General features: G+C 34.7%; 1 protein-coding gene across 1 annotated transcript; it reads left to right on the forward strand.

The window, feature by feature from the left end:
• Nucleotides 1–26,626, forward strand: LOC117343816 (ATP-dependent translocase ABCB1-like). Its single transcript, XM_033906332.1, is given in 29 exon segments — nt 1–120; nt 1,624–1,667; nt 2,352–2,459; nt 3,575–3,661; nt 4,564–4,721; nt 5,753–5,976; nt 6,565–6,680; nt 7,572–7,743; nt 8,346–8,517; nt 9,055–9,179; nt 9,405–9,582; nt 9,799–9,912; nt 10,108–10,344; nt 10,989–11,192; nt 11,667–11,837; nt 12,952–13,113; nt 13,977–13,998; nt 15,082–15,212; nt 15,721–15,870; nt 18,569–18,673; nt 18,975–19,052; nt 19,318–19,401; nt 19,837–20,282; nt 20,884–21,025; nt 21,027–21,041; nt 21,162–21,359; nt 21,764–21,970; nt 23,080–23,226; nt 24,167–26,626. Coding segments are annotated over 28 exon segments (4,173 nt in total). The 5' UTR covers nt 1–120; nt 1,624–1,648; the 3' UTR covers nt 24,368–26,626.
• Nucleotides 26,627–27,382: the final 756 nt, after the last annotated feature.

Raw genomic sequence — 27,382 nt, forward strand, 5'->3', positions numbered from 1 at the left:
AAGCACCACACGTGTCACGAAGGAAACGTACATGTGTGTCACAGTACTGCAAATGTCGTCTGCTGCCATCTAGATACCCAGTCCGGAGTGAAATAACCCAGCGAGTGAAAGTAAGGGTAGGTAAGTAAATTCACACTTTTAAATCAAAATAATTATGATAATTCAGAAAGATTTATCTTTTCTAGTTTGAATAGATTCTAATGGATATTTTGATTTCGCTCTCAGATGTGGTCGAGATCATTTTAATTTTAGTGACCCAAGGTTTTGCTTGGACCTCAATCAACATGGCCAATATACCACACATTTGAAGACTATTTAGTTTGCAAAGTATGAAAAATGGCCATGTTTGTTCAACACAAACCTTTATATATACTTATACTTGTCCATTTTAAAATGTGAAAGATCGATAAATCGTTACAGATTTTGACCCGGTCACTAGTAGATCTAGAGCTCCATAAGTCTTTAGGCTTATTGATAAGATAGGGGAAAACCATTGAATTATTATACGTATGCCTCCTAGTGGTTAGACATTGAAGTGGGCCTGTAACCTCTATTTATATTAATATTTCCAGATGCCAAAATGAAGCAGAATATTAATTGTTTGTCTAAGACAAAGTGTTGTACATACATCTATATCGGTGTCCATAGGGTTTTAAACTCGGGGTTTACAATCAAGCTAAATCCACAGGAAAGCTTACCAGTCTCAGTGTGTGGGGTAAGGGTGTGATTTAGTTATATTTTTGTCTATTTTTGTGGAAAGTCCGAAACATTGGAATTTTTAGACAAACTAAAACCAAGGGAATCTCTCGTAATATTTTTTGACTCAGAATTAATGATGTTATTTGTTTTCCAATCCAATTTGCTGCCATCAAAAGATAATTGAAATGAAAGAATTGGGTGTCTAACCAGTAATTAATTACAAGTCTACAACCATGGTCCATAACACAGGAATACGAATATAATGTGACATTTTATGGGAAAAATAAATAAGAACTAAAATGAAATGTTCAAGAAACCTGAGTTAGAGATTTCAGACTCTGGTATAATGTTTATCCAGTGCTCTCTAGAATAAATTTAGGACATACAATTCATGACACTTTACAGACACAATACCCTTTAAATAGTAATTGCACATTGCAATATTGATGTTTTTAATTCTAAAATAATACATTTCGTACCAGGAAAGAACTAAAATGAAATGTTCAAGAAATCTGAGTTAGAGGTTTCAGACTTTGGTATAGTGATTATCCAATGCTTCTGATAGAATACATTTAGGACATACAATTCATGAATGGATGGAATAAGTTTAGGACATATGTAGACTAGTAGTGCCATTGTTTTACAATACTGCTTTTATGTCAGCTGTCCGCGAAATACGTATACCGTTCATAAAAGTATCATACGCAATGCGACATAGCGTTAGCACGCGCGGGAAAGTAGCATGTGACACTTTACAGACACATTGAATACCCTTTAAATAGTATTGTACATTGCAATATTGAAGTTTTTAATTTTAATGTTTCACATTTCATATCAGGTATTAGGCCTTACAGTCCTCTTTTGCCTTTTAAAATCAATTGTCACAGTGTTGTTTGTAATGTAAGTTTTACTGTTTTTACACAGGCCCTGCTGTGGGTGAAATATCACCATGTCAGAACAACAAAGTGGTAAGTCAGAGCTTTTTAAAGTCAATTTAAGATCTAATTTCCAAGTGATATTATTTCGTATTAAACTGAAATTCCAAAAATGTGCGACTTTCCACTGAAAATTGCCTCTTAGTTCACTAATTTCTTCTCAAAATGAGATGAGATCTCGAAGGACCAATTGACAAAATAAGTGAAAGACGGGCCCATGAGTTCATAAGTCTGCATGAGTACCCCCTGAAAATAGCACTCCTAGTTCACCAATTTCTTCTGGAAATGAGATGAGATGGACCAGTTGCCAAAATATCTGAAAGACTGTATGCCCATAAGTACAGGAGTCTTGAGCACTCAATTTATATTAATAGCACTGTAATCGATATTGGCAATGTTGTATCATCCATACCAAGGCAGACAAAGACACTATCTACTGATGGGAATTGTTTCTGCTTTCATGATTAATACATTGAAATGCACCTATTACCTATCAATTATAAACAGTTTTATCAATTTACTTTTAAGGATGGTATGAAGTTTTGTTTCTTTAATTGATTGAGTTATAATATTGATATAATTTTGTAAGTTAAATACTAATGATAATAAATCATCTATTAATTGATAATACAAATGTACATTATATTAAAAATTTTGTTATGTATAACTAGATATATATATCCTTATGTGATACAAATGTATTTCATTTCTGATTAGATGATAATGATGTAGCACATTCAGAAGACACTCCCCAACAACAGTCAGATGTCATCCTTCCAGCCACAACACCAAGGAGGTTACCTCCCCTGGGTCAGAGTAATGCAGGTACTGTTTGTTTGGCTTTAATACCTCTGATCACATCCCTATAGTTCCTTATTGGTTGTTGCTGCAGAGTGTTTCTTGCCTGTCACCTACTAATATTGTAACAATAGTGAATCTATTTTCTTTGTGGGGGGAATTTAATGATGTTTAATTCAATCTGATTAAAATCATACACATGTACATATAGTTTAATTGATCTTTGCTCCTGGACCAGTAACCTACACTCTGATCTACATAATGTACGTGTCAAGTTCTTAACCTAGCAGACTGTAGTTTATGGAACGAAAGGGCAGATAAACAATCTTTTTTACCCTTTAAGTTATTCAGGGAAAAAATTAATGCTTGACTCCTGCTTGGTTTGATACTGTGTGGAATGCTTGTGCTATTATAAAAATATAATATGAAGCTTGCAAGGCTTGCTGCTTGGTTTAGTTTACCAGAGGAAGGGGCAATCCTGGACCGGGAGAGATTCATTAATTAGCACACATCTTTATACATTTTTACGAATTTTGTTTTTAGATTTGAAGGATCTCGTAAATGTTTCAAAAAGTAATGAAACTATTTCATATGTTAAAGACCAAGAGAATCTTATAGTTCACAATACTTTGTGCATGCAAATAATTTTGATTTTGAAAACATAAAGGTCATATACATTGTACATGGATTAACCAGAAAAAATCTAAAGTATGGAATAAAACATCGGTTAACAACAATTTTGCATTTAAACTGATTGATGTCAAAAACTGTGATTCAGACAAATTTCCCTTAAACTGATTATCAAATTTATGTTAAAAGCTGTACATCCGACAAATTCCATTAAATTGATTAATGTAAAAAGCTGTGAATCGGACAAATTCTATTTCATGCAGTGGAGCTGATATGTCTGCTAGAACCTTGTTACTTCAATAAAAACAATAATAACAGAACTATAAAAATATCAACCCCTTGTCCAAAAGGAAAAAAGTAAAACAAGAGCTCTAAGTAATTAGAACCTGTTCTAGGTCAGACAGAAAGTGGACTGTTCAGAAATTATTTAATGTATAATTAGAGAAGGGTTAACAAGGTTGCAGTGCTGTGTAATGCTGACTTATGTGTGTGGCTTGTCCCTGCTGCTATAGATTCTTCCCAGTCTGACCACACACCCATGCTTGATGAATCTACAACCAGGAACAGAACACTACCAGCTATATATCACTCCAGCAAAGGTTGGTCAACAAGTAATTCACAGTCAAGAAATTAATCATACTTTTTGATTTCTTATAATAGCAGAATGTGGCACCCACTTGTTGTATTTGAGTTAGCCCGAGTTTCCTCTGGCCCTGACACCATGCCTGGTGTAGGGCCAGATCGAGCGCACTACTAAATGAAAACATGGAATTATCCGACACCGTTTGGTGTCGCTAAGATTTTGGTGCAAACACAATAAAATCAGGTGCGACATAACACCTACCTTACATATATAGATTTAAATGAGATATCTATTTACCACAAAACACCCATTTAGTCCCATATCAGTGTTATATTTTGCCCGTATAGACCCTTGCTTGTCAGGGCCAGAGGAAACTCTGGCTATATTTGACTCTGCCTAAAGCTTTCCAAGTTCTACTCCAATACATCACATTCTAATTGCAATATCACTTGGTTTGAATGTTATTTCTCCTGCCATTATGTTATATCTTGTGTATGACTGGGATTTGTCGAAGTGGCCCATTACACTGTCATACTCCAGGGTGAGTAGTGTTGATGTAATGCTACAGAAGACATTTGAGGCCCAGAAAGAATGTAAGATTACAAAACAATTGAAGGAATTTTACTGAGGCATATATATGATTCACTAAACAAGGAAAATATGTGAAAGTTCTTGATAGCTTAAACAAAAATTACAAGTTAATAATTTCAAGAGTTAAGGAGAAACGATCTTGAAAACAGCTTAATTTTCAAACATCCTTCCTTGGATAGTTATTTGAGGTAATATAGCACTTAAAAATTTACTACATTTTTATATAGAGATGAATGCTATGTCAATGATTCGGTGCCTTTCTGACTACAATTTCATCCTAAATTCATTATAAATCACTGTTTTACCTTATGAACAACTGTTTTAAAGCGGTGGCACCTCTTGGAACTGACAAAGAAATAGTGAATGGAATTGTAGTGAAAAAGTCCGGACAAGATGGACAAGAGGCAGGATCCACAGCCGGCTCGGAAGATGGAGATAAGGAAAAAAAGGATGAGCCAATGAAAGCTGTTGGATTCTTTGAAACTGTTTGTACCTTACTTTTTTCCGTTTAACAATTCATTGTTCAGCTCATTATAGTGGGTGTATTGTAGTTATTTTTCAGATTGAAAACATCAAAATTGCATTCTAGAAAAAATCATCATGTATCATATTTCATTCCATGTGAGACTTTAGATATGAAAGTGTTAAGTATTTTTAGTATCACAATCACATTTTTTCCGTCGTTATGCAATGTCTGTCATCCGTTCACATTTTCATGCTCAACTTCTCAATAACCATGAGGCCTGCATGCAAGCAAGTATGATATTTGGCTAGTAGCATGCTGAGATGAAGGGTTACCAAGTTTGTTAAATTGAGAAACCTTGACCTACTTACAATGTCATAGGTCAAATGTGTTATATTATTTATACAACTTCTTCTCAGTAACCGAGAGGACCAGGGCCACATGATATTGGGTCAATCACATACTGGGATGAAGACTACAATATAATGTAGCTACCAAGTTTGTTCAAATGGATGACTTTGACCAACTTTCAAGGTCACAGGGGTCAAATGTGTTGAAAATCTTCAAATAACTTCTTATTCTCAATAACCTAAGAGACTCATGATGTGCAGGGTCATGATATCAGGCCAATAGCATGTTGGTATCAACAACCTTGATCTGCTTCAAGGTGAAAGGGGTGAGATGTGTTGAACCTTGATTTAAAAACAAAAGTGGTCTATCAGTATACATGACATATCAGGCTCAGGTGACCGTTTCTCATAAGGCAAATGAAAAACATTGTGATGAGTTTTCATTAATTTGTCAAAAAAATTAAAAAAAATTACTTCTTCATATTATCTCAGTTGAATTGAATTGCAAGCATACTTGAAAACAGTATTGATCAGACCAATATGGAATCTAAAACGGTGATATTCTCGCTCCATCCCTCTTCTTTATGTATACGTTACCAAGTATGTAAAGCTAAGAAGTTAGTCTGTTACAATTTAACCAGCAACCAATCATTATAAGGTCCATTAGGTGTTAATCTGTTCGTAAATTCATTTAAATTTTCAGTTTCGTTTTTCGGACTGTTGGGATCGGCTGTTGATGATTATTGGGTCTCTAGGTGCCATGGCTCACGGAGCTGGGATGCCGGCCATGATCATTGTGTTTGGAACCATGACTGATTCCTTTGTAGATGTGGGAAAGTACACGGCCATTCTTGAAGTCATTGCCGATTTCCTCACCAATGTTGGGCTCACACAGGCAGCCTGCATCGCCAATCCAAGTCTTCTCAGGTATTTTGTCTGAAAAATTCTAATATTGGTTATAATACATATTACAAATCAAAATACCACAAGACTTGACTCGATCGGCCCATATTGTATTCACTTCTTAACAAAATGAGAGATGAAACAATTAGAAATATTACAGGAATGTAAACAAAATGATGACGGGAAATGTGAACAAACGAAGGATTGATTTGCAATAAGACTTCTGAATCAGTGAAAAGAATGAGTGATCTCCTGATAGGTTGGAGTCTTCTGCTTCATTGACGACTGTAGTCATGTAAACTTCTAAAAATCTAAACAACATCAAATTAATAGGGTAAGAAAACCCCTAGATATGATGGCCCAGGGCCAGTAGAATTGGTCTGACGGCAAATGAATATTGATGACTACATTCTGATTGGTGAATGTAAAATTTCTTGTAATTTAACCTTTTCCTTAGGTTGATTTAAGATACTAATATTTCAGTTTAATTGGACAACTTTGTTTAACTTTTGGGCAGTGACAACATATTCTTTAATTCCTATTACGTAGTCACTTCTAGGTAATATGCAGGGGATCACATTGGTGTACCTTTGTGTATGTTTTGTGTTGTAGTCCCTATATAACTGATATAGCAACTAACTACAGTACTGTGGACACCAACATCATTCAACAACAGATAGACACAGATTTTCTGGAACAAATGAGGACATTCTCTCTGTACTATGTTGGTAAGTAACAACTAACTATTTTAGAATTTGAACTGTGACAGTGACCTGAATTAATTAGTATGACTTTTAACTGACTGACCACCAACTATAGATATAAATGTAACTGTGACCTCTAGCTTATTGTAACCTATGGCTATGACCATAGGTCAGTTGCTAAAGTTGTGATCTTTGATATTTGTGACATTAATGGAGCTGGCAGACAAAAATATACCAGTGGTACTGAACTTTAACCTCTGACCGGAATATTGTCCTATTGGACCTACTTTAGGACAAATTCATATTTGGATGAACTACTTTATGTTAGATTTATGTGAAATTTTCCAAATTCATTTGAGGACCTTATGGTACAACTAGATCGGACTATAATGGCTGTAACCACTAGTTCTCACTCTAAAATTAAAATGGATGTAACCACTGGATCCAAATTCAAATGGTTGTATTACCACTGGATTGGACTCTTACTGTGACCTGTGTGACTTCTAAGTGTATAACTTTGGTACAAATGTAACAGGAGAGGAGAAAAGGTAGCGGCCAGACCGGGGTTCGAACCCGGGACCTCCGAACACTAGCAGGATGCTCTACCAATTGAGCTACTTGGTCACAGATGATCCACCCAGTCCAGTCCTGCTTCACAAATATCAATCGCAAGGACCAATATTCGTTTTGTTTGAATTTGTTGTGTGAATATATATAATATTTCATTTTTTCCAAATACACGTATTGATGAATACTTCATTATATTTACTTGTGTTTAAGATTTCCACATTAGCGCAATTTCATAACTGTATGTGAATGTAATAGATTATATTTTAACAAAAATGCTTATCAGGGTATTAACATTTGAGTGAGAGAAAATAATATTATGCAATATGATACAATTTAATTGTATAGGTATAGGTTGTGGAGTTATCGTTCTTGGCTATGCCCAGGTGGCATTCTGGTCTCTGGCTGCGGAGAGACAGTGTCACAGGATCAGAAAGAGGTTTTTCCGCAATGTGATGAGACAGGACATGACCTGGTTTGACACCCATGACTCGGGTCAGTTAAACACAAGACTGTCAGAGTAAGTTATATAATTATCAAGAATTCATGCCCATGGATCCAATTAGTATACAACTCATTACCCAATGTAGGCAACTCGGTGCCAGATGGAGACAACTTATTTTTAATAGAACCAAATGTGGACAACTCGGTACCAAATGATTCTGTTTAATGCTCTTTTGAACATGCTGTTTTTAGGCCTAAATCTAGGAATAGATAATAAAGAGTAAAAAATGGTATTAAAACCGACAACAAAGGTCAAAGGTTGTATTCAATATGCTACCATAAAGATTACCATAAAAATAAGAATGATCTCCAGTACGAAATGATCAATTCTGATGCCGTTTCATAATTTATTAATTTGTTTGAAACAAGATATTCCAGATGAATCTTGGCTTCCTGTATTGCATGATTTTGATTGTTTCAATATTTTGTTCTCCTGATTTTAATAAACCTAAGTGTCGAAGAACAAAAAGGAACAACACAGTGAATTTAGAATGGAAAAAAGACTTTCTGAGAGCAATGGCAATCTTTCAACTGTTAAAATCCAAGATGTATGACCACATTTTATAGACATATTTAGAAGTGATTTTAAATGTCTGACAAAGTTTATCCATTTTACAGTGATGTAAACAAGATCCACAGTGGCATAGGGGACAAGTTGGGTACGTTCCTGCAGTTCTTCTCTAGCTTTCTGACTGGCATCACAATTGGGTTTGTGTACGGATGGAAACTGACCTTAGTTATATTGTCAGTCTGTCCTATCATCATGGTAGCAGCTGCTGCCTTTAATAAGGTAATGTAAAAAACAGACAGGAGTTTGAATTTTTTAGATTATTTTTCGTGTATTTGTTAAGGGACCTACTGTACCTGGTACACATAATGATAATTATAAAGACAATCATTTGTCAGTGGTGGTGTTCCGATTAATCAAGTTAAATGTCGAATGTCACTTGTTTGAGGTAATTATCCTATTCATTGAATAAGAAATCTGAAATCAAATTTTGTCAAAAATGCCCAGCATCTGATGCATATGCTAAACGAAAGAATAAAAGTTGATTGGTTTAACGTGTGAGAAAAACTTGTCTTCATCAATCGCTTGATTGTGGTTGGTGCTTTATATATCATATAAAATACAAGCCTCTGGATGACTGCATGAATGTGGCAGTAATCACTATGAAGGAATGTAAAAAATGTTTAAATACAAAAGAAAGATAATTGAAAATTAATTGATTTTAATAGACTGATGATCAGTCATAAAATTTCAAGAGATTTTTATCAAAGTTTGGCTTTGTTTATGAATTATTGTTGATGTGTTGTTTCTTTCCTGTAGATTCTAACATCTGTGACAGGAAATCAACTGCTGGCCTACGCCCAGGCGGGATCAGTAGCTGAAGAAGTACTCAGCTCCATTAGAACTGTGGTGGCATTTGGTGGTGAGAAGAAGGCCAGTAAGAAGTAAGTTGATAATCCAACTGTAAGTGCATTATTGAATTGCATTGATGATTGTTTGTACATATATTTGTCAATAAGAATTTGATGGATTTTTTTTTCAATTCCAAAAAGTAAAATATTTTGTACTACATATATATCATGAGATCATGCACACAATTTTAATGTATATGACATACCTTAAAAGCACTCACCATTCCTTAATTTACAGTTAATGTCTGAATTTTACAGATATAGTGAGTCGCTTTCTGAGGCCCGTGATTTTGGTATCAAAAAAGCTCTGGGAAATGGTGTATCCATGGGAATCGTGTACTTTGTCATATTTTGTACATATGCCCTGGCGTTCTGGTATGGAGCCAAGGTCTCGCGGGAGGAACCGGACACCTACTCAATCGGCAAAGTGTTGATCGTAAGTTACGAAAACATCAGTGTAACAGTCTTGAATACCTTAAGAATTTCTGGTTTAATTTTCTTTGTCTGGATTCTATTGCAATGCATAGATACAAAAAAAATATGTGTTAATGCTTTTATTTGGTCAAGATTCATTGTCATTGCTATAGTTACATCTCAATAAGATATTTATGTAATTTATTATAATGTATACATTTTCTGTAATATATTACAGGTGTTTTTCTCGGTGCTAATTGGTGCAATGTCCCTAGGGACTGGACTTCCTAACCTCCAGGATTTTACTGAAGCAAGAACTGCTGCATACACCATTTACCAGCTCATTGATTTGGTGAGAATATTTATTGTTTTCTTCATTAAGAATGTTCTTATTAGTTAAATTATTTTAAACCTGGTGTTTTGGTAAATATATATATATACGCTAAGAAAGAAATTCTTAAATGCTTATTTCATGAGAGAAAATGGCAAGAAAGTGCAGGAAAACTGCTGGAAAATATTGATTTCTATTTTATTTTTATTTTTACAGAATCCAGATATTGACAGCAGTTCAGAGGAAGGAAAGACACCTGACCACTTGGAGGGAAATATAGAATTTCAGGATATAGAATTTCGGTACCCAGCCCGACCAGAGGTCAAAGTTCTTAACAAGGTTGACCTTGAGATTATGAGAGGACAGACAGTGGCTCTTGTCGGGTCCAGTGGATGTGGTAAAAGCACAATGGTACAACTGATTCAGCGGTTCTATGATCCAGAGGCTGGACAGGTGAGGATGAGAATTCAAACTAGATCCGATATCCAATCAACAATGTTGAAAAATAGTGCAGATATTGTTAAGTTTACCTGCTGAACAACATGATATTTTCATTTTTTTTTTTAATTTTTTTTAATTTTGAATTATGTATTTAATGAATTCAGTCAAAGATACTAATGTTTTCAAGCCATAAATGTTGATTATTGTATCTTTTATGATAATTTGATGATTTCCTCCACAAATTTTCATCAATTCTTCCATTTTTGATACTTTAACATAAGAATGGCTATTAGTTAATTAATTAATTGCTATAAATATTTTTTTTTTTTTTAATTTACAGTACAGTGGATCCCATTTATCATAATATTAGATATTGTCACATCATAATTATAATATGATTGCTTTATGATATTTTTTTAATGAGTTTAAATGTCTCTATATAAATCAGTAAAAATATCTTGTGGTCCAACATGAATCTGTCTATATTCTAATGATTTTTGTTTCGTCCTGAATTACTTTTGGAAGCTGCATGTAACCCCGGGTATTATAAGTGGCCCTATTTAACACCTGGACAAGTCATTACCATCTCTAATTACCGGTAGCCTCAATGTCGTCTATCATTTAGGCATTGATTACAAAATGTGTTTTGATATTAGGTTCTGATTGATGGTATAAACCTGAAGGAGCTGAATGTAAAATGGCTCAGACAACACATAGGTGTGGTCAGTCAGGAACCTGTCCTCTTTGCTACGTCTATTGAAGAAAATATCCGTTACGGATGGGACGGTGTCACACAGGATCAAATCATTGCTGCAGCAAAGATGGCCAATGCACATGACTTCATCATGCAGCTACCAGAGGTAATGCATTTATGATACTGTGATTATTATCGGAGTAATAGTTTTACACTGGGGGGGGGGGGGGGGGGGGGCTTATTTGAGGATAAATACAGTACTAGACTTTTACACTAGGGAGGGGGGGGGGAGCTTATTTGAGGATAAATACAGAACCAGACTTTTACACTGGGGGGAGGGGGGCTTCTTTGATGATGAATACAGTACTAGACTTTTACACTGGGGGGGGTTATTTGAGGATACATTAGTGTATCAGTTGTGTATGCATGGTAAGTAGCCAGTGAGTTGACATGTACATGCATACAAAATATAAAACATATTCTGCTGCTGTCAAAAGGCGATTGTTTAAAATGAACTTAATTGGTTTCTTCAATGAAAATTGTGAGCATGTCAATTAAAGTATCAATGATGATGATTTTGTATTGAGGAGGAGGATGGTTTAAAATAATGTTTGAGGCTAATTACTTCATGTTTTACCAGAAATATGATACACTGGTTGGGGAGAGAGGTGCCCAGCTGAGTGGTGGTCAGAAGCAGAGAGTAGCCATCGCGCGTGCCCTGGTCAGAGATCCAAGGATTCTGCTGCTGGACGAAGCCACATCAGCCCTGGACACTGAGAGTGAGGCTATTGTACAGGAGGCCCTGGATAAGGTGAGAAGGTCGAGGAAACAGGTTAAGATTTTTATTTTTAATCGGCTGCAGATCAACATAAACAGGTAGATCGAAATTCAGAAGCTGAGGGTGGTAAATGTTAGGAAGCATTTAATTGTAATGTACATTAAATGCCAACGTTCAACCAGTGAAATGTACGTTATACAGGGTTGATAAGTGGAAAGATAAAGGGAATGTAGAAAGGAAAACGGACATATGGAGGAGATATGGCCCACTGGTTACATGAATGGAGGCTAATAACATATCCTTTACAGGTAACATGGACAAATATAGGAATACCTAAAAGTCTTGTAGATCAAGGTCATTCTTAATGATCATTTACTATTAGATCATGGAATGTTTTTGGCAGTAGACCATTTAGTGGTTTATCCTAAAATCAGAAATAAGTTGTTTTTGTGTGTAAAATTTGGTATTTAATGTATGATGTAATGTATAAGGATGATAATTCTACCCATGTTTGTGCATGGCTCTGTTGGTAATTACCTATGTGTGTGGCTCTGTTTTGGATTTGACTTGAAACAATTGAATAAATGATGGGTAAATTGATGGATTAAGGTATACAATCACATTAATAGAAACAGAAAGTTGCTGATTGATATACATTGTATAACCAAAAAAGGATTGGGTCAAATTTTGTTATAGGAATGATTTTGAATGATAACTTTTGGAACTTTAAATTAAATCAGCTGAGAATATCTCCAAGCAGGCCATAACTATACTAAAGCTAGATGAGGATTTTCCGCAATATGGCAAAAACTAATATAAAGGGAAATTCACTGAACCAACAATATTTATTAAGATTGGTAATTATAGGAATGTATAAACATGGGTTTTTCTCAATGGTTTGAGAAGGGTCCTTTTTGTCTCATTTTGGGAAGAAAATTGGTTTTCAGAATTGGGAAAGATTTTTTCAGGAGCAAACTGCAAATTTTGGGAATTTGATTTTAAAACGAAATAATTCCAATTGGGAATGAGGCCTATTAACGAACACAGAAAGCCCTCAGAAAAAGCCCTGAGAAATGATCATGCATGATTAGGTCACATTTTCCTGTAGCAGGAAAACCTAGACCCACCACGCTTGATACATTTTCAGGCTAGAGCTGGCAGAACTACAGTTGTTGTTGCCCACCGTCTGTCCACCATAAAGACTGCCAACACAATTGCTGGTTTTAAGGAAGGAACGATCGTAGAGCAAGGTACCCATGAACAACTGATGCAGAAACAAGGGGTGTACCAACAGCTTGTCACGTTACAGGTATTCACACAATTAACTATTAATCAGGTTATCTAATATTACAAACAAGGGGTGTACCAACAGCTTGTTATACAGGTATTCACACAATCAACTATTAATCTGGTTATCTAATATCACAAACAAGGGGTGTACCAACAACTTGTTATACAGGTATTCACACAATCAACTATTAATCTGGTTATCTAATATCACAAACAAGGGGTGTACCAACAACTTGTTATACAGGTATTCACACAATTAACTATTAATCTGGTTATCTAATATCACAAACAAGGGGTGTACCAACAACTTGTTATACAGGTATTAACACAATTAACTATTAATCGGGTTATCTAATATCACAAACAAGGGGTGTACCAACAGCTTGTCACGTTACAGGTATTCACACAATCAACTATTAATCAGGTTATCTAATATCACAAACAAGGGGTGTACCAACAACTTGTTATACAGGTATTCACACAATTAACTATTAATCGGGTTATCTAATATCACAAACAAGGGGTGTACCAACAGCTTGTTATACAGGTATTCACACAATCAACTATTAATCTGGTTATCTAATATCACAAACAAGGGGTGTACCAACAGCTTGTAATTATACAGGTATTCACACATCAACAGTCATTGACAGCAAGGACACAGACTTGTATCATCTAATACAGAGAAAATTGTCAAATCGTTGATAATGATATTAAATTGGTGTTTCATATATGGGACTAATTTATAACATTTCACCATTGATTATAATACAATGTAATTAAATTATAAAAAATGAATCTGACCTGTTGAATAATATTGGTATAAACAATTGATTTATCAATGTATTAATGTTATGTATAAAAAACACATTTTGTTTTCAGACAAAAAAACATGATGCTGAAGGTAAGTTACTCTGTTCACCGATTATATTTCCTAGCGTTTTTTAGTCCCCTGCCGTTTGAAAAACGGGGGGGCCCCCGGGGACTTTTCGGTTTACCCTCTGTCCGTCCGTCTGTCTGTCTATCACGCAAAAGTTGTCCGGTACTACTCCGATCTTAACGAAACTTGGTATACATGATCAGTATAACATGTAGTTGTGCATCCCACATTTGTTTTTTTCGAAAAACCATTTTTCAAAAAAAAAATGGGAAATGAATAGGTGCACTTCTAGCTCAGGCAGGGGACTTTGTATTGCTGTTGCAATACTATCCATCCTTGTTGTTGTTTTTTTTTTTTTAATTTGAAAAGAAAACAAAGGGTAAAGAAGACTGATATATTGTCATTTGAAGTGTTCTTGGTATTTTAGGTAGTCAATTTTAGCTCTAGTTCAAGATTAGGTCATCACATGTCAGCATACTTAAATAAAGTATTCCATGAACATCATGAAATGATTTGGTTAAGATATCTTAACATTTGGTCAATATTGACTTAGTCTATAGAACAATTAAGCTGTCCGACTTTATAAAAGATTTTTAGCAGTAACTTACGGGTCGGAAATCAACACTAGTCCGCAGTTGTGTAACTAGCTAGGCCATACATATAAACTTGACTTGGAATTGAAATTGAAACAATTTAAGGGGCCATGGTGGCCATGCAGTGGTTAAGTTGTCCCGACACTCACTACAATTTAGCTATATAGCCCTCCACCTCAGGGATTGCAACTGAACAAGGCCACATGGGATAGTTGCCTGGTACTGACCGTAGGTTGGTGGGTTTTTTCCAGGTACTCATCTTACTCCACCTCAAAAATCTGGCACGTCTTTAAATGATCCTGGATGTTAATAGGACATTAAAAAAAAGATAAACTAAAGAAAAAATTAGTTTAGTCTTTTTGGAAAAAAGGAAGGATCTCCCTGTAAAATAGAAAGGAAAGCCATATGTTTTTAGCACTGCACACAAACCTGAAATACCTTCTTTAATCCCTGTTGTAATTAGATCACAGATAAATGAAGTATTAATATATATATATATATATATATTTGATAGGGGATGAATTGATTGAGGAGTATACAGTATCAGAAAAGAAATCTTCCAAGATGCTGAAGACTCAGAAGTCAGTAGTGGATGCCAAGAAATTGGAAGGCTTGAATGTAAAGAGTGACACAGATGATGACAAGGTAGCTATCGGGGGATACCACTGAGTTTTAGATCATAACTTTTACTTTAAATCAAGGGGTGAACCAACAACTTTGTTACAGGTATTCACACATCAACAGTCATTGGCGGCAGCAAGGACACAGACTTAATCATCTAATACAAAGAAAATTGTCAAATCATGATAATTGGTATTACATATACTGGGCTAAGTTAAAACATTTTGCCATTGATATAATTATAATTAATAAATTAATTATTGACAAGATAAATATTGGGGGATACCACTGAGGTTTAATAAATAGATCATAACTTTTACTTTAAATCCACATTCTACTGTTTATTACTATATTTGTATAAGCCATTATGTATTTCACTGTAAAATTTATTAATTCTCTTCTTATATACATGTATTCATAGAAACACGTTAGTTTACAGACATTTAAAGGAACTTTAAGAAAGTTATTTTCACATATAAACATAAGAAATAATGCAGTAGGGAATAAAGCTGTATTTGTCTGGCCTTTTCAGAAAGACAAGGATTTGCCGGACCCTTCCTTCAAGAGGATCATGAGACTCTGTGCCCCCGAATGGTACCTCATTGTTGTTGGTTGTTTTGCCAGTTTATTGTTTGGAGGTGTTCAGCCGTGTTTTGCTATAATATTTTCCAGTATTATCACTGTAAGTATTTAAAGAATATACGAGTGGTAAAAATTACTTAATTTCATATAGGTAAACAGTTTTCAGAAAAGAAGTAAGAATATATGTTTTTTTTTTTTTTTTTTTTGCTGAATTAATTGTGGGGCCGCGGTGGCCGAGTGGTTAAGGTGTCCCGACACTTTACCACTAGCCCTCCACCACTGGGTTGCGAGTTCGAGACCTACGTGGGGCAGTTGCCAGGTACTGACCGTAGGCCGGTGGTTTTTCTCCGGGTACTCCGGCTTTCCTCCACCTCCAAAACCTGGCACGTCCTTAAATGCCCTTGGCTGTTAATAGGACGTTAAACAAAAACAAACCAAACATGCTGAATTAATTCTCCCGTAAACGGCCAAGGTCATTTTGAGGTGGGGTCACCTTGTAGTAGTTGGTGACTACTTCATAGAACGAATATTCATACCCTGCCTACATTGCTCTCCGGCAGGGTATGAAGTCCCTCCCATTGCCGATAGTGTAGCAAGCCCCGATGTGATTCACATCGGGCAGTATTAGCAGTGGTAAAAATTTTCTCGGATTAAAAAACACATGTAAATTGATGATTCTGGTATCTATTATGAATATTCAAGCAACAAACCTGCACATTACTTCAAATGTTTGACAATAAATAGTAAAATCCAAAACGAGCAAGGCACACGGAGATATCAGTTCAAACATACCGCCATCTTTGATACAAGTGTAAAGGTCAATTTCCTTATAAGGAAATCAAAATAAATTGATGCTAATGAGGTTTCCCGCGAGATTTCAACAGAAAAACAGATTCGGAGTAATACATCTCGGTAAGGAAGGTCAATTCATTCTGAAATTATTTAATTACGCAAAGTAAGATTCGCTTTCTTCACAAGAGTTACAAAAGAGTGGTTAAATATCTCTGATTATGTATTTATTTATCGTAGTAGCTTCATCCATATATGGATCACGGGTTCCATATTTGGGTTAGAATCCTCGCGAGAGTTCCTCGAGAAGTATCATGGCGGATCACGGAGACAACTCCGAGCAGTATGATATCAGAATATGCGAATTAAAGATTTCTAGATTAGACGGTAGGCTAATACATTGCAAAATTGTATTAGAAATGTTTAATTATACGAACTATTACTCCAAAGTTAAACGATATCCGCTATTTGTAGCATTTTCGAGGTTCACTGTTTTGCTACATTACGAGCAATGGGAGGGAATCGTAGCTCTGACGACGACCATCTGTCAGAAATTGTCCGTCCGTCGTCCAGAGCTACGTTATCGCAGCTAACTACTTCACTGAACAACATGCAGGAGGCCCATTACATGCCATACAGAGCAATTAGGGTAAAGTGTTTTGCCCGAGGACACAATCAGAATAGCAAGGAACCTGAGGAACACAAACCAACACTGGTAGTGAGCGTTGAACTACGCACCTTGAATCTTCACATGAGATTATGTGGCCAACTGAGCTATGTGATCCCCAAAATATATGGAAAACCAAAACGTAAATAAAGTGGTCACCAACTAAATAAATCACATTTTTTTTTATTAAATTAGATAAAGATTATCTTTATCCCTCTACAGGTGGCTTAATGAAAGAAAATCAGACTCTAATAAAAACTAGAGAATACTTTTAATTTTTGAAATGAAAATAAAGTTCACTTAAACAAATAATATTTCATATATATGGTAGTAGCCCTACTTTAGATATTATTGCATCCTCCTCTCAAATATAGACTTCACACAGGGCTATTTATAGGAAAATATATCTTTCTGGTCAAGCTGGACACTAGACTGTCTAATAGATTCAATGAAAGAAGAGATATAAATATGGAGGTGAAATGTATTTACATGTTGTGGGAAAATACTGAAATTTGATATTTCCCCAATATTTCATGATATAAGTGATAACTACCTTTAATATTTGAGAATTGCAAGATAATGTGATCATGCAATCAGCTGCTGAATCAGAGTTTAACCTTAATGATAAAGCAAACTCACAAATCTTTTTTATACTTCATCTGAAATCACAAAGAAATACTTAAATAACATGATTAATACTTTGTCAATTGTTGAAGGTCTTGTCATTATAATTTTATTATTTTCCTATAATTAAGAAATTACATGAAATTATTTTATGATGTTGTATGATATATGTCAAATATTAGATACAAATTTTGGCAGGTGTATTTTCCAACAATTTGTAGGATTATATAGAGGATGTCTAAGTGTCTTCAGTAATACCAAATATATTTCACGAGTGGGGCTAATATTTTGATATTTTTCACAAGTGCGCAGCACGAGTGAAAAATATCAAAATATTAGCCACACGAGTGAAATATATTTGGTTTTACTGAAGACACTGTTAGATATTCTGTTTATTACATTTTTTATCAACGAAAACTCTACCCCGTATGCTAACTAGGACTACAACGATTATTTGTAAACAAAAAAAGTAGTTTCCTCTGTCCAGGAGCTGACATATATGTCGGGCTTTCTGATTGGTCAATTATTTTGGTATTTTCTAATCATTAATTTGATTGGTCAAATCAGCAAAAGTGATATTTTTCACTAGTGAAAAATATGATATTCTTCACTAGTGAAAAATATCACTTTTATAGAATGAATAATTTTTGATATTTCACTGGTAAAAATGTAATAAATTATTATATCTTTAAGTTTTGCTATTATTTGTACTGTACAGGTGTTTGGTAATACAGACTACAGTTACCAGGAAACAGAAATAAGAAAGTATGTCCTCATCCTAATAGCCATTGGGCTCGGCGCTCTTATCGCTCTGTCACTGCAGGTACATGTTTTCTCAATAAAATCACTTTTCATGAAAGCATAATTAATATGTAATAAAAAGATCTTACACAGAAATTCAAATCAATGAAAACATACGAAATGTATATCTAATTATACCTACCTAGTAATAAATAACTTGAATGATGTAAGAGTGTGTTAGCCTGTCAAATCTGAACACCAAGGTCATGTTTTTAAAACAAAGAATAAAAGTTTAGACAATAGTGATTAATAAACATGCAGGATAACTTTGTGAAATATTGATTCTTTATGTGAAATCATAATAAAATTATAAATCATTACAGAGTTACATGTTTGGCAAATCAGGTGAAAATCTGACATTGAGGCTGAGAAAAATGGCATTTGAGGCTATGTTATGGCAGGTAATTTGTAAATGTACTGCAATGTATAAAATTGTAATACCATATCCCTGAAGATGCATGGAAAAGTCTTATATTTAAGTCAAAATTTAAAGATCAATTTTTAAATTGTTCAAGGTAAAATATGTCGAAATTTACAAATGAATATATTTTCAAAAAATTCTTATGCATGCACAATCAGCAATCAAAATTCTAACTGAATACATAATGGGTTGATATAATTTTGTAATTCTTTAATCTGCAAGTTTGTTTTATGCTTTAAATGTAGGACATGTCCTATTTTGACAATCCAAAGAACGGTACTGGAGCCTTGACTACTCGTTTGGCCACTGAAGCTTCCGAGGTTCATGGGGTCTGTATATAGTGTTGAAAAGCTCATGTATTTTATCAATTTCAATGTTCTCAACATCACTGGTAATTGCTAGCTATAAATGGCAGAAGAATAATTGCTAGCTAAATGGCAGAAGAATGTTTTTTTTGACATAAAAGAATTTACTCTATGGTATCATTATCAAAATTCAACCAACATTATAATGCCAATTGGTATCAATGTAATAAGCCCATACCTTGTAATAAATCTCTCAATGTCTACTGTAAAATAAAATAATAAATAAAATGCGAACAGATGTTACTATGTTTGTTTTAATATTATAATCACATTCTCCAATTAGCCCCCCACCCCCCCCTTTGCGTCAATTGGTATGGGTTTTGGTATAATAATAGAATTTAATATATGGTTTTACCTACTTTGTGTATTACATAACATGTTATATAATTACTTCATCAGGCTGCTGGCATCACCATAGGAAAAGCCATTGAGGCTTTGGCGAACATCGGAACAGCAATTATCATTGCGTTAATCTATGGTTGGAAACTGACTCTAGTCATCCTTGCATTTATACCACTGATGGCTGTTTCTGCAGGATTACGGATGAAAATTTTAACTGGAGTAGCAGGAAAAAATAAATTAGCTCTAGAAGAAGCTGGCAAAATTGCCACAGAGGCCATAGAAAACATGAGGACAGTGGCAGGACTTTCTATGGAAGATAAAGTGTTTGTACTGTATATCCAAAGTCTGGAGCAGCCGTACAGAGAGGCCATCAGAAAATGTCACTTGACTGGACTTGCCTTCTCTATATCACAGGCTATGCTTTACTATGCTTATGCAGCAGCATTTTACTTTGGAGCCTATTTAATCAGAGAGAATGAAATGGAATTCGGTGATGTTTTTAGGTAACTGAAGCTAATCAAATTGCTGATAGTGACATTTTCTAGTAAATTGAGAAGTTGGATTTGTTTTAAGTAAAAATATTAATGTGCATAAATTCAATGATTTTTCAAGAAAATTGAAATTAACGGTTTGGTGACATAGGTAAACATTTACCACTTTACTCAGATATATATATCAAAAAGGTGTCCTCTGGTAAAAGAAAAAACTTCTATATATGTGGTGGCATGGGGTAGAATATGGTGTTTAATATATAACTAGTTAATTAAATCACTCCTTTGATAAGACATTAGACAATTAAGAAAAATTTTGGGAACAATTTTAGAAAACTAAGATAATTCTTTATTTCAGGATCACTGTTCTAGCGGGCAAAAACTATTAATGTTTTAGAAAGCTTAATGAGAATGAATAAATAAAATAAAAAGATGTTTGTCCGCTTTTATCTTTATAGGGGCCTTCATTGCAGTTCAATAAATAATATGAACAATATGTTTTCATTGATTTGCAGTAAGCCCACATTCCTCTTTTGTTCCATTCCTGTCACTTACCATTGCATATAAGAGAAATTTCAAGATGTAATACACTAAATCAACCTATTTGTTTCAGGGTTTTCTCAGCAGTTGTGTTTGGGGGCATGGCCCTAGGACAGGCAAGCTCCTTTGCTCCAGATGCCTCCAAAGCCAAAGTGGCAGCATCCCATATCTTTGCCCTGTTGGACCGTGTCCCTAGCATTGACACTGAGTCGGAAAGCTGGCAGCAAACCTGTATGTATTGCTGACCATTATAAATATGAACCTAGTTATAAACATAATGTTGTAGATACAGATGTTTGTCTACTTACGACTGTAAAATTACTAATTACCATTTTCCCATTTTACTTTCAGGTAAATTTTACCAGTAGAATCTCCTTTGGGAATACAAAGTTCTGTTATCCATCTCGACCAAATGTACAAGTTTTACAGGGCCTTACATTGGAGGTATCCTCTGGAGAAACCCTCGCTCTAGTGGGAGCCAGTGGATGTGGCAAGAGTACTACAGTACAACTCATCGAGAGGTTCTACGATCCTGATGAAGGATCTGTGGTAAATTCACAACATTTCTTGGAATGAGAAAGGGGAGAGGTGGGGGACAGTAGATATTGCCACAAAAAGCCGAAATTGTTGTAACATACAAAAACAAGGACATGATTCTAATCTACAATCTATGACCTGTAAAAATCAGTCACAGTTTTGTTACAAATCCATGTCCAATTGTCAGACTATATACCTGTGTATATATATTTATATGTTTACTGTACCCATATCTACCCAATGTATCCATTGGTATTAATTTAGATGATTAAAAATAGTCTGTGAGTTAGTGTCTACAATTTACTTGTGTAAATGGAATAAAGAAATTAATTAAAAAGACATTATTTTGAATTAACTCAAAGATAGCATTACATTACTCATGTGCTGGGTGTTATTTAATTGTTTAATTGTTGCAGAAATTGGACTCCTATGATTTGAAGGATCTCAATGTCCAATGGTTAAGATCCCAGGTTGGCATTGTATCACAGGAGCCCATTCTGTTTGACTGTAGTATCGCAGAAAACATAGCTTATGGAGACAACTTCCGAGTGGTTGGTATGGATGAGATCATCTCCGCAGCCAGAAGTGCCAACATTCACAAGTTTATAGAATCCTTGCCCAATGTAATTACAATGTATTATATAAACTAAATTCTCCGTTTTATGAAAAAAATCTTCGATGAATGAATGTATCCTATATGCTCTAACTCAAACAGATGGCATTGTGTGATATCTTACCCTATTCTTTTGTTAAAGCTGATGTAGGTATACACTAATAAAAGCAAAATGAGCAGGGGGCACGCAGGGCTCTAGATACATATATACCCTCATCCTCACCGTTTCCTCATCAATAAATCTGTCTCGGTGTGTGAGAGGTAGCTATAGATGTATGCAAGCCTTTTATTTTGGATGTGGTCATGCACGTTCACCTTTGACCGATGACCTTGACATTTTATTAGGTGTAGAACTTGATGTTTTACGGTGGGGATTTCAATTACTTTATTTAAAGGTTCATGAGATATCCTGTATACAAGCTGTGCAGGTAACATGGACATTACTTACTTTAAGCTTTATTTATTTTTTTATACATCAATTTAAAAACAACTTACCTGTAATAACATATTAATCACTCTTGTAAGAAACCATTGTACCCAGGGAAATCCCACGTGGTCTGGCAAGTGACCCCATACCTTTTTGTATCTATATGTGTAAACACGGAATTGGCCTCTGGTCAATTTGGTGAAAGGCGCTACATCCCCTAATCGATCTATGTAGAGAAGCTATTTCATTGTTGTGTATTAAATGATATATAGTAATGATAGGAGGACGGGAGAAGTAGGGAGGACGTTTAATACTATATGACCATCTGATCCAAAATCATGTTGATGGTTAAGGTTATAAACAAATGTCTTGTACAGTCACTTGTCATTTACTTATTGGATACGTGACTCCATATTGTTTTCAAACTTGAAATCCTCATTAAAAGCTTTCATGCAGCTTCCAAATCATGGCATCAACTTTCCTGGAATTTTAAGATAAGTTACACGGCTTCCTTCTGTAGGTCAAAAATAGAATATTGGAAATCTGAATACACAAATGTACTATGTACAAAATTATGTGTTTGATGTGCAGGTACATGCCATAGCAACATTGAGTTCCTTTATAAAGAATTAAGACAAAATGCTTTGGTGTGAAATAAATTATTGCACCTTCATATACAATGTATCTTTCAGGGTTATGAAACTAATGTTGGAAACAAAGGGACACAACTCAGTGGTGGACAGAAACAGCGGGTGGCCATCGCTCGTGCCCTGGTAAGGAATCCTAAGATCCTGTTGTTGGATGAAGCAACGTCTGCGCTCGACACGGAGAGTGAGAAGGTAAGTAATCATTTAAGAATTAAACAAGACATTTTAAATACATGTACTGATAAATCAGTTTTGTACCTACTTCATTACATTATGTAGTGAAAATGAAACCAAAACCTTTATATCTAAAGAAAACTGGTTGGGCAAGTAACGTTGTTCATCAATTTAGGTTGCCATGGCAAAGAACATTATGAATTATATAGAATCTGTTTAACCAACTCCAGTCAGTGCTATAACTGTTATTTGTAGATTTCAACTGAACATGAATACAGAAAAAAATTTCGCATGGATTTTGATTGTGATTACTTATTGGTGTTCAGCATAATAGCATGTAGAACCAAAGCTAGGGATAGATCTTAACATTGAAAACCACAGCAGAATACTGTGAAGGTCTCGCACAAATAAGTATCTTACTATATGTTATTACTAGTGACTCCATCCCCTCCATTGCTCATTTGAAGTTCAAATGTAGTAAATTTTATGTCAAATTAAAGTTTGAAGTTTTCGCTATCTGAGAAAAGATGTTACTGTATAGGTTTTTTGGCATATAAGAGCTAGCACACCAGTACTTGAAAGATAATAACCCGCATATATAGATGACTGGGGAATTCCCAACATTTTACACTGTAATACTGCATCTTTTTGATCTTTTTCTTTTAAATCTCAATACCCTAGTCTCGTATATAGAAAGTATTTAATTCATGTGTTTCATACTCAGGAAACGACTAAAAACCTAATAAACACATTTTCTTCAGGGACATTGTTCTTGAGAAACAGCAGCTGATTGGCTGAATTGAATGTGTGAGACCTCTAGGTTATACATGTACATTGTATATAGGTTGGCTTATTGGCCATCATGAGCTTATTGGATAAATATGGGCGATATTCATACACATGCAAACAGTGTACAATGGTGATCAGATTTACTAACTCCCTTGTTACACCATTCTAGGTTGTACAGGAAGCCTTGGACAAAGCCAGAGAGGGACGGACATGTATAGTGATTGCCCATCGTCTGTCCACCATCCGAAACGCGGACAAAATCTGCGTCATCAAACATGGTCAGGTGGCAGAGGAGGGTCGTCACGGTGATTTAATGTCTAAACAAGGACTCTACTATAAGCTCAACACTGCACAGAGTCGCCAGAAATAAGTCTGACTACAATTTTAGGTTCTGGGTGTAGAGGCTATGTTTTTTATTTTTTATTTTATTTTTTTTTAATTTGCGCTGAATTTTTAGCTTAATAGTATTATCATTCAGCAGGGATTAGCGACTTCCCTCAGTGAAATGAAAATGTAGCAAATTTTACAAAAATGTTTCAAGAATTTCACTGGACGTAAACAAATCTAGATGCTTTCTGTTGATTGTTCATATTGAACATGGTATTTCAAAAGCTCAGGATCAGTATTAATCATTTATCTTTATTTAAAAAGTGACTGTGACAAATCAAGATACAGTCCCCTACAAAATCTGTGATAACTCTGCATATCTGTGATCCCTATATAATTAAGACTGACGTTTATGATGTTGTTGGGCTTCTATAGATTGAGCTCTTCCAGACTATTTTAAGATTGCTCATGTTGTTAACTCAGTGTACTATTTTTGCATATTTGTTTTTAAAAAAAATGTAGATATGATGAACTTTAATATCCACGGACGTGTCTTTTTGATAATTTTTAAACCTTTAGAACTGCTCAACAGGAAATATCTGAGAAAATAGTATTTGAGCTCATGGACAGGTGAATGTCTTTTTATGCTTGTTGACTTTTGTTGACAATTTTTAGAAAAAGAAATTACATTAAAGGAAAAATTAAAAATGCAGGAAAATCACTATTATCTGTTATGAGCTTTTTCGTTAATATTTATAGCATCATTTTTGATATATGACAATTCAAGAAAACCAATTTCAGAGCACTGTGCAAGAGTGCAGATTAAGGGTTAAATTCTTATTTTAGCATCTTGGTTTCGAATTTAGTTTGTTTACATGATATTTGTATGTACTCGTTTACTTGTTAAGTCAGAAAAAAATTAACACGTTTCAATTATTATTAACTATTGTTAAATTTTCCATGAAAACCTAGAAAAAGGACACCAGTAATTATTGGCGATTTTTATCACCATGTTAGTGTTTGTCGCCATCTTAAGTTTGTGAATAATATGTTTTCTAAAAAACCCATTCACTTAGAATGTCCTTAATTTGTAAATACATTTCTCACAATTCCATTCGCTCAAAATATCTTGTATTGTATTTAAACACTAAAACGTTTGACTTCAGCCATGCAATTTAATCATATGGTATATGTGGTTATGTTTCAAGTTTAAAAATGATGTTTTTTCGGTGATTTTATTTTATAAAATTATTTTATTTCCGTTATTTTTTAGTTATTGCATTCATGGTGCTGTATACTTGGGTATGATTTGTTGTATACACTTTGAAATGATATCTTTAAACCTTATTATATATACATGTATATGCATACGTTGTTCAGCTTTTGCCTTGGTATGTTGTTTGTCCGATTATCTGTGATAGATTTTTATTTCAACTTTAATACTTCATTAAAACTATGTTGTTGTAGGCTAGATTTGGTCACTATGCAGTGTTAAAGTGTAAATGAAAATATACAATGTACATATATGGTATAAAAGAGTTTGCAAAACTTACGGGTAATGAAGGTTAACATGAAGATGGAGTGTGATGCTTATCATGATGACAAATACTGCTATTTACATTATACAAGTTTACTATCAATATTCAGGTAAAGTGTATATACCATTAAGCTATATATCTAGTTATACCATCAAGCTACATATATACAAGTCTCTGGTATATCAAGTTATACCGTCCATCAAGCTATAACCAGTTATACCGTCCATTAAGCTATATCTAGTTATACCGTCCAACAAGCTATATCTATATCTAGTTATACTATCCATCAAGCTATAACTAGTTATACCGTCAATCAAGCTATATCTATTTATAGTTATACCGTCCATCAAGCTATATCTAGTTATACCGTCCATCAAGCTATATCTACATGTAGTTATACCGTCCATCAAGTTATATCTAGTTATACCGTCCATCAAGCTATATCTATATATAGTTGTACCATCAAGCTATATCTAGTTATACCGTCCATCAAGCTATATCTAGTTATACCGTCCATCAAGCTATATCTAGTTGTACCGTCCATCAAGCTATATCTAGTTATACCGTCCATCAAGCTATATATAGTTATACCGTCCATCAAGCTATATCTAGTTATACCGTCCATCAAGCTATATCTAGTTATACCGTCCATCAAACTGTATCTAGTTATACCGTCCATCAAGCTATATCTAGTTATACCGTCCATCAAGCTATATCTAGTTATACCGTCCATCAAGCTATATATAGTTATACCGTCCATCAAGCTATATATAGCTTGTCCAGATAGATATACCCTCTATCCCAACATTGACGCTATTATTCTGTCCAGATAGACATACCCTCTATCCCAACATTGACGCTATTATTCTGTCCAGATAGACATACCCTCTATCCCAACATTGAATGCTAATATTCTTCTGGTCCAGATAGACATACCCCTCTATCCAACAGTGGTGCTAATATTCTTCTGTCCAGATAGATATACCCTCTATCCCAACATTGATGCTAATATTCTTCTGTCCAGATAGACATACCCTCTATCCCAACATTGACGCTATTATTCTTCTGTCCAGATAGACATACCCTCTATCCCAACATTGACGCTATTATTCTGTCCAGATAGACATACCCTCTATCCCAACATTGACGCTATTATTCTGTCCAGATAGACATACCCTCTATCCCAACATTGATGCTAATATTCTTCTGTCCAGATAGACATACCCTCTATCCCAACATTGATGCTAATATTCTTCTGTCCAGATAGACATACCCTCTATCCCAACATTGATGCTAATATTCTTCTGTCCAGATAGACATACCCTCTATCCCAACATTGAAGCTATTATTCTGTCCAGATAGACATACCCTCTATCCCAACATTGATGCTAATATTCTTCTGTCCAGATAGACATACCCTCTATCCCAGCATTGATGCTAATATTCTTCTGTCCAGATAGACATACCCTCTATCCCAACATTGATGCTAATATTCTTCTGTCCAGATAGATATACCCTCT

This window comes from Pecten maximus, chromosome 15 (genome assembly GCF_902652985.1).
Source record: "Pecten maximus chromosome 15, xPecMax1.1, whole genome shotgun sequence".
Classification (NCBI taxonomy): domain Eukaryota; kingdom Metazoa; phylum Mollusca; class Bivalvia; order Pectinida; family Pectinidae; genus Pecten; species Pecten maximus.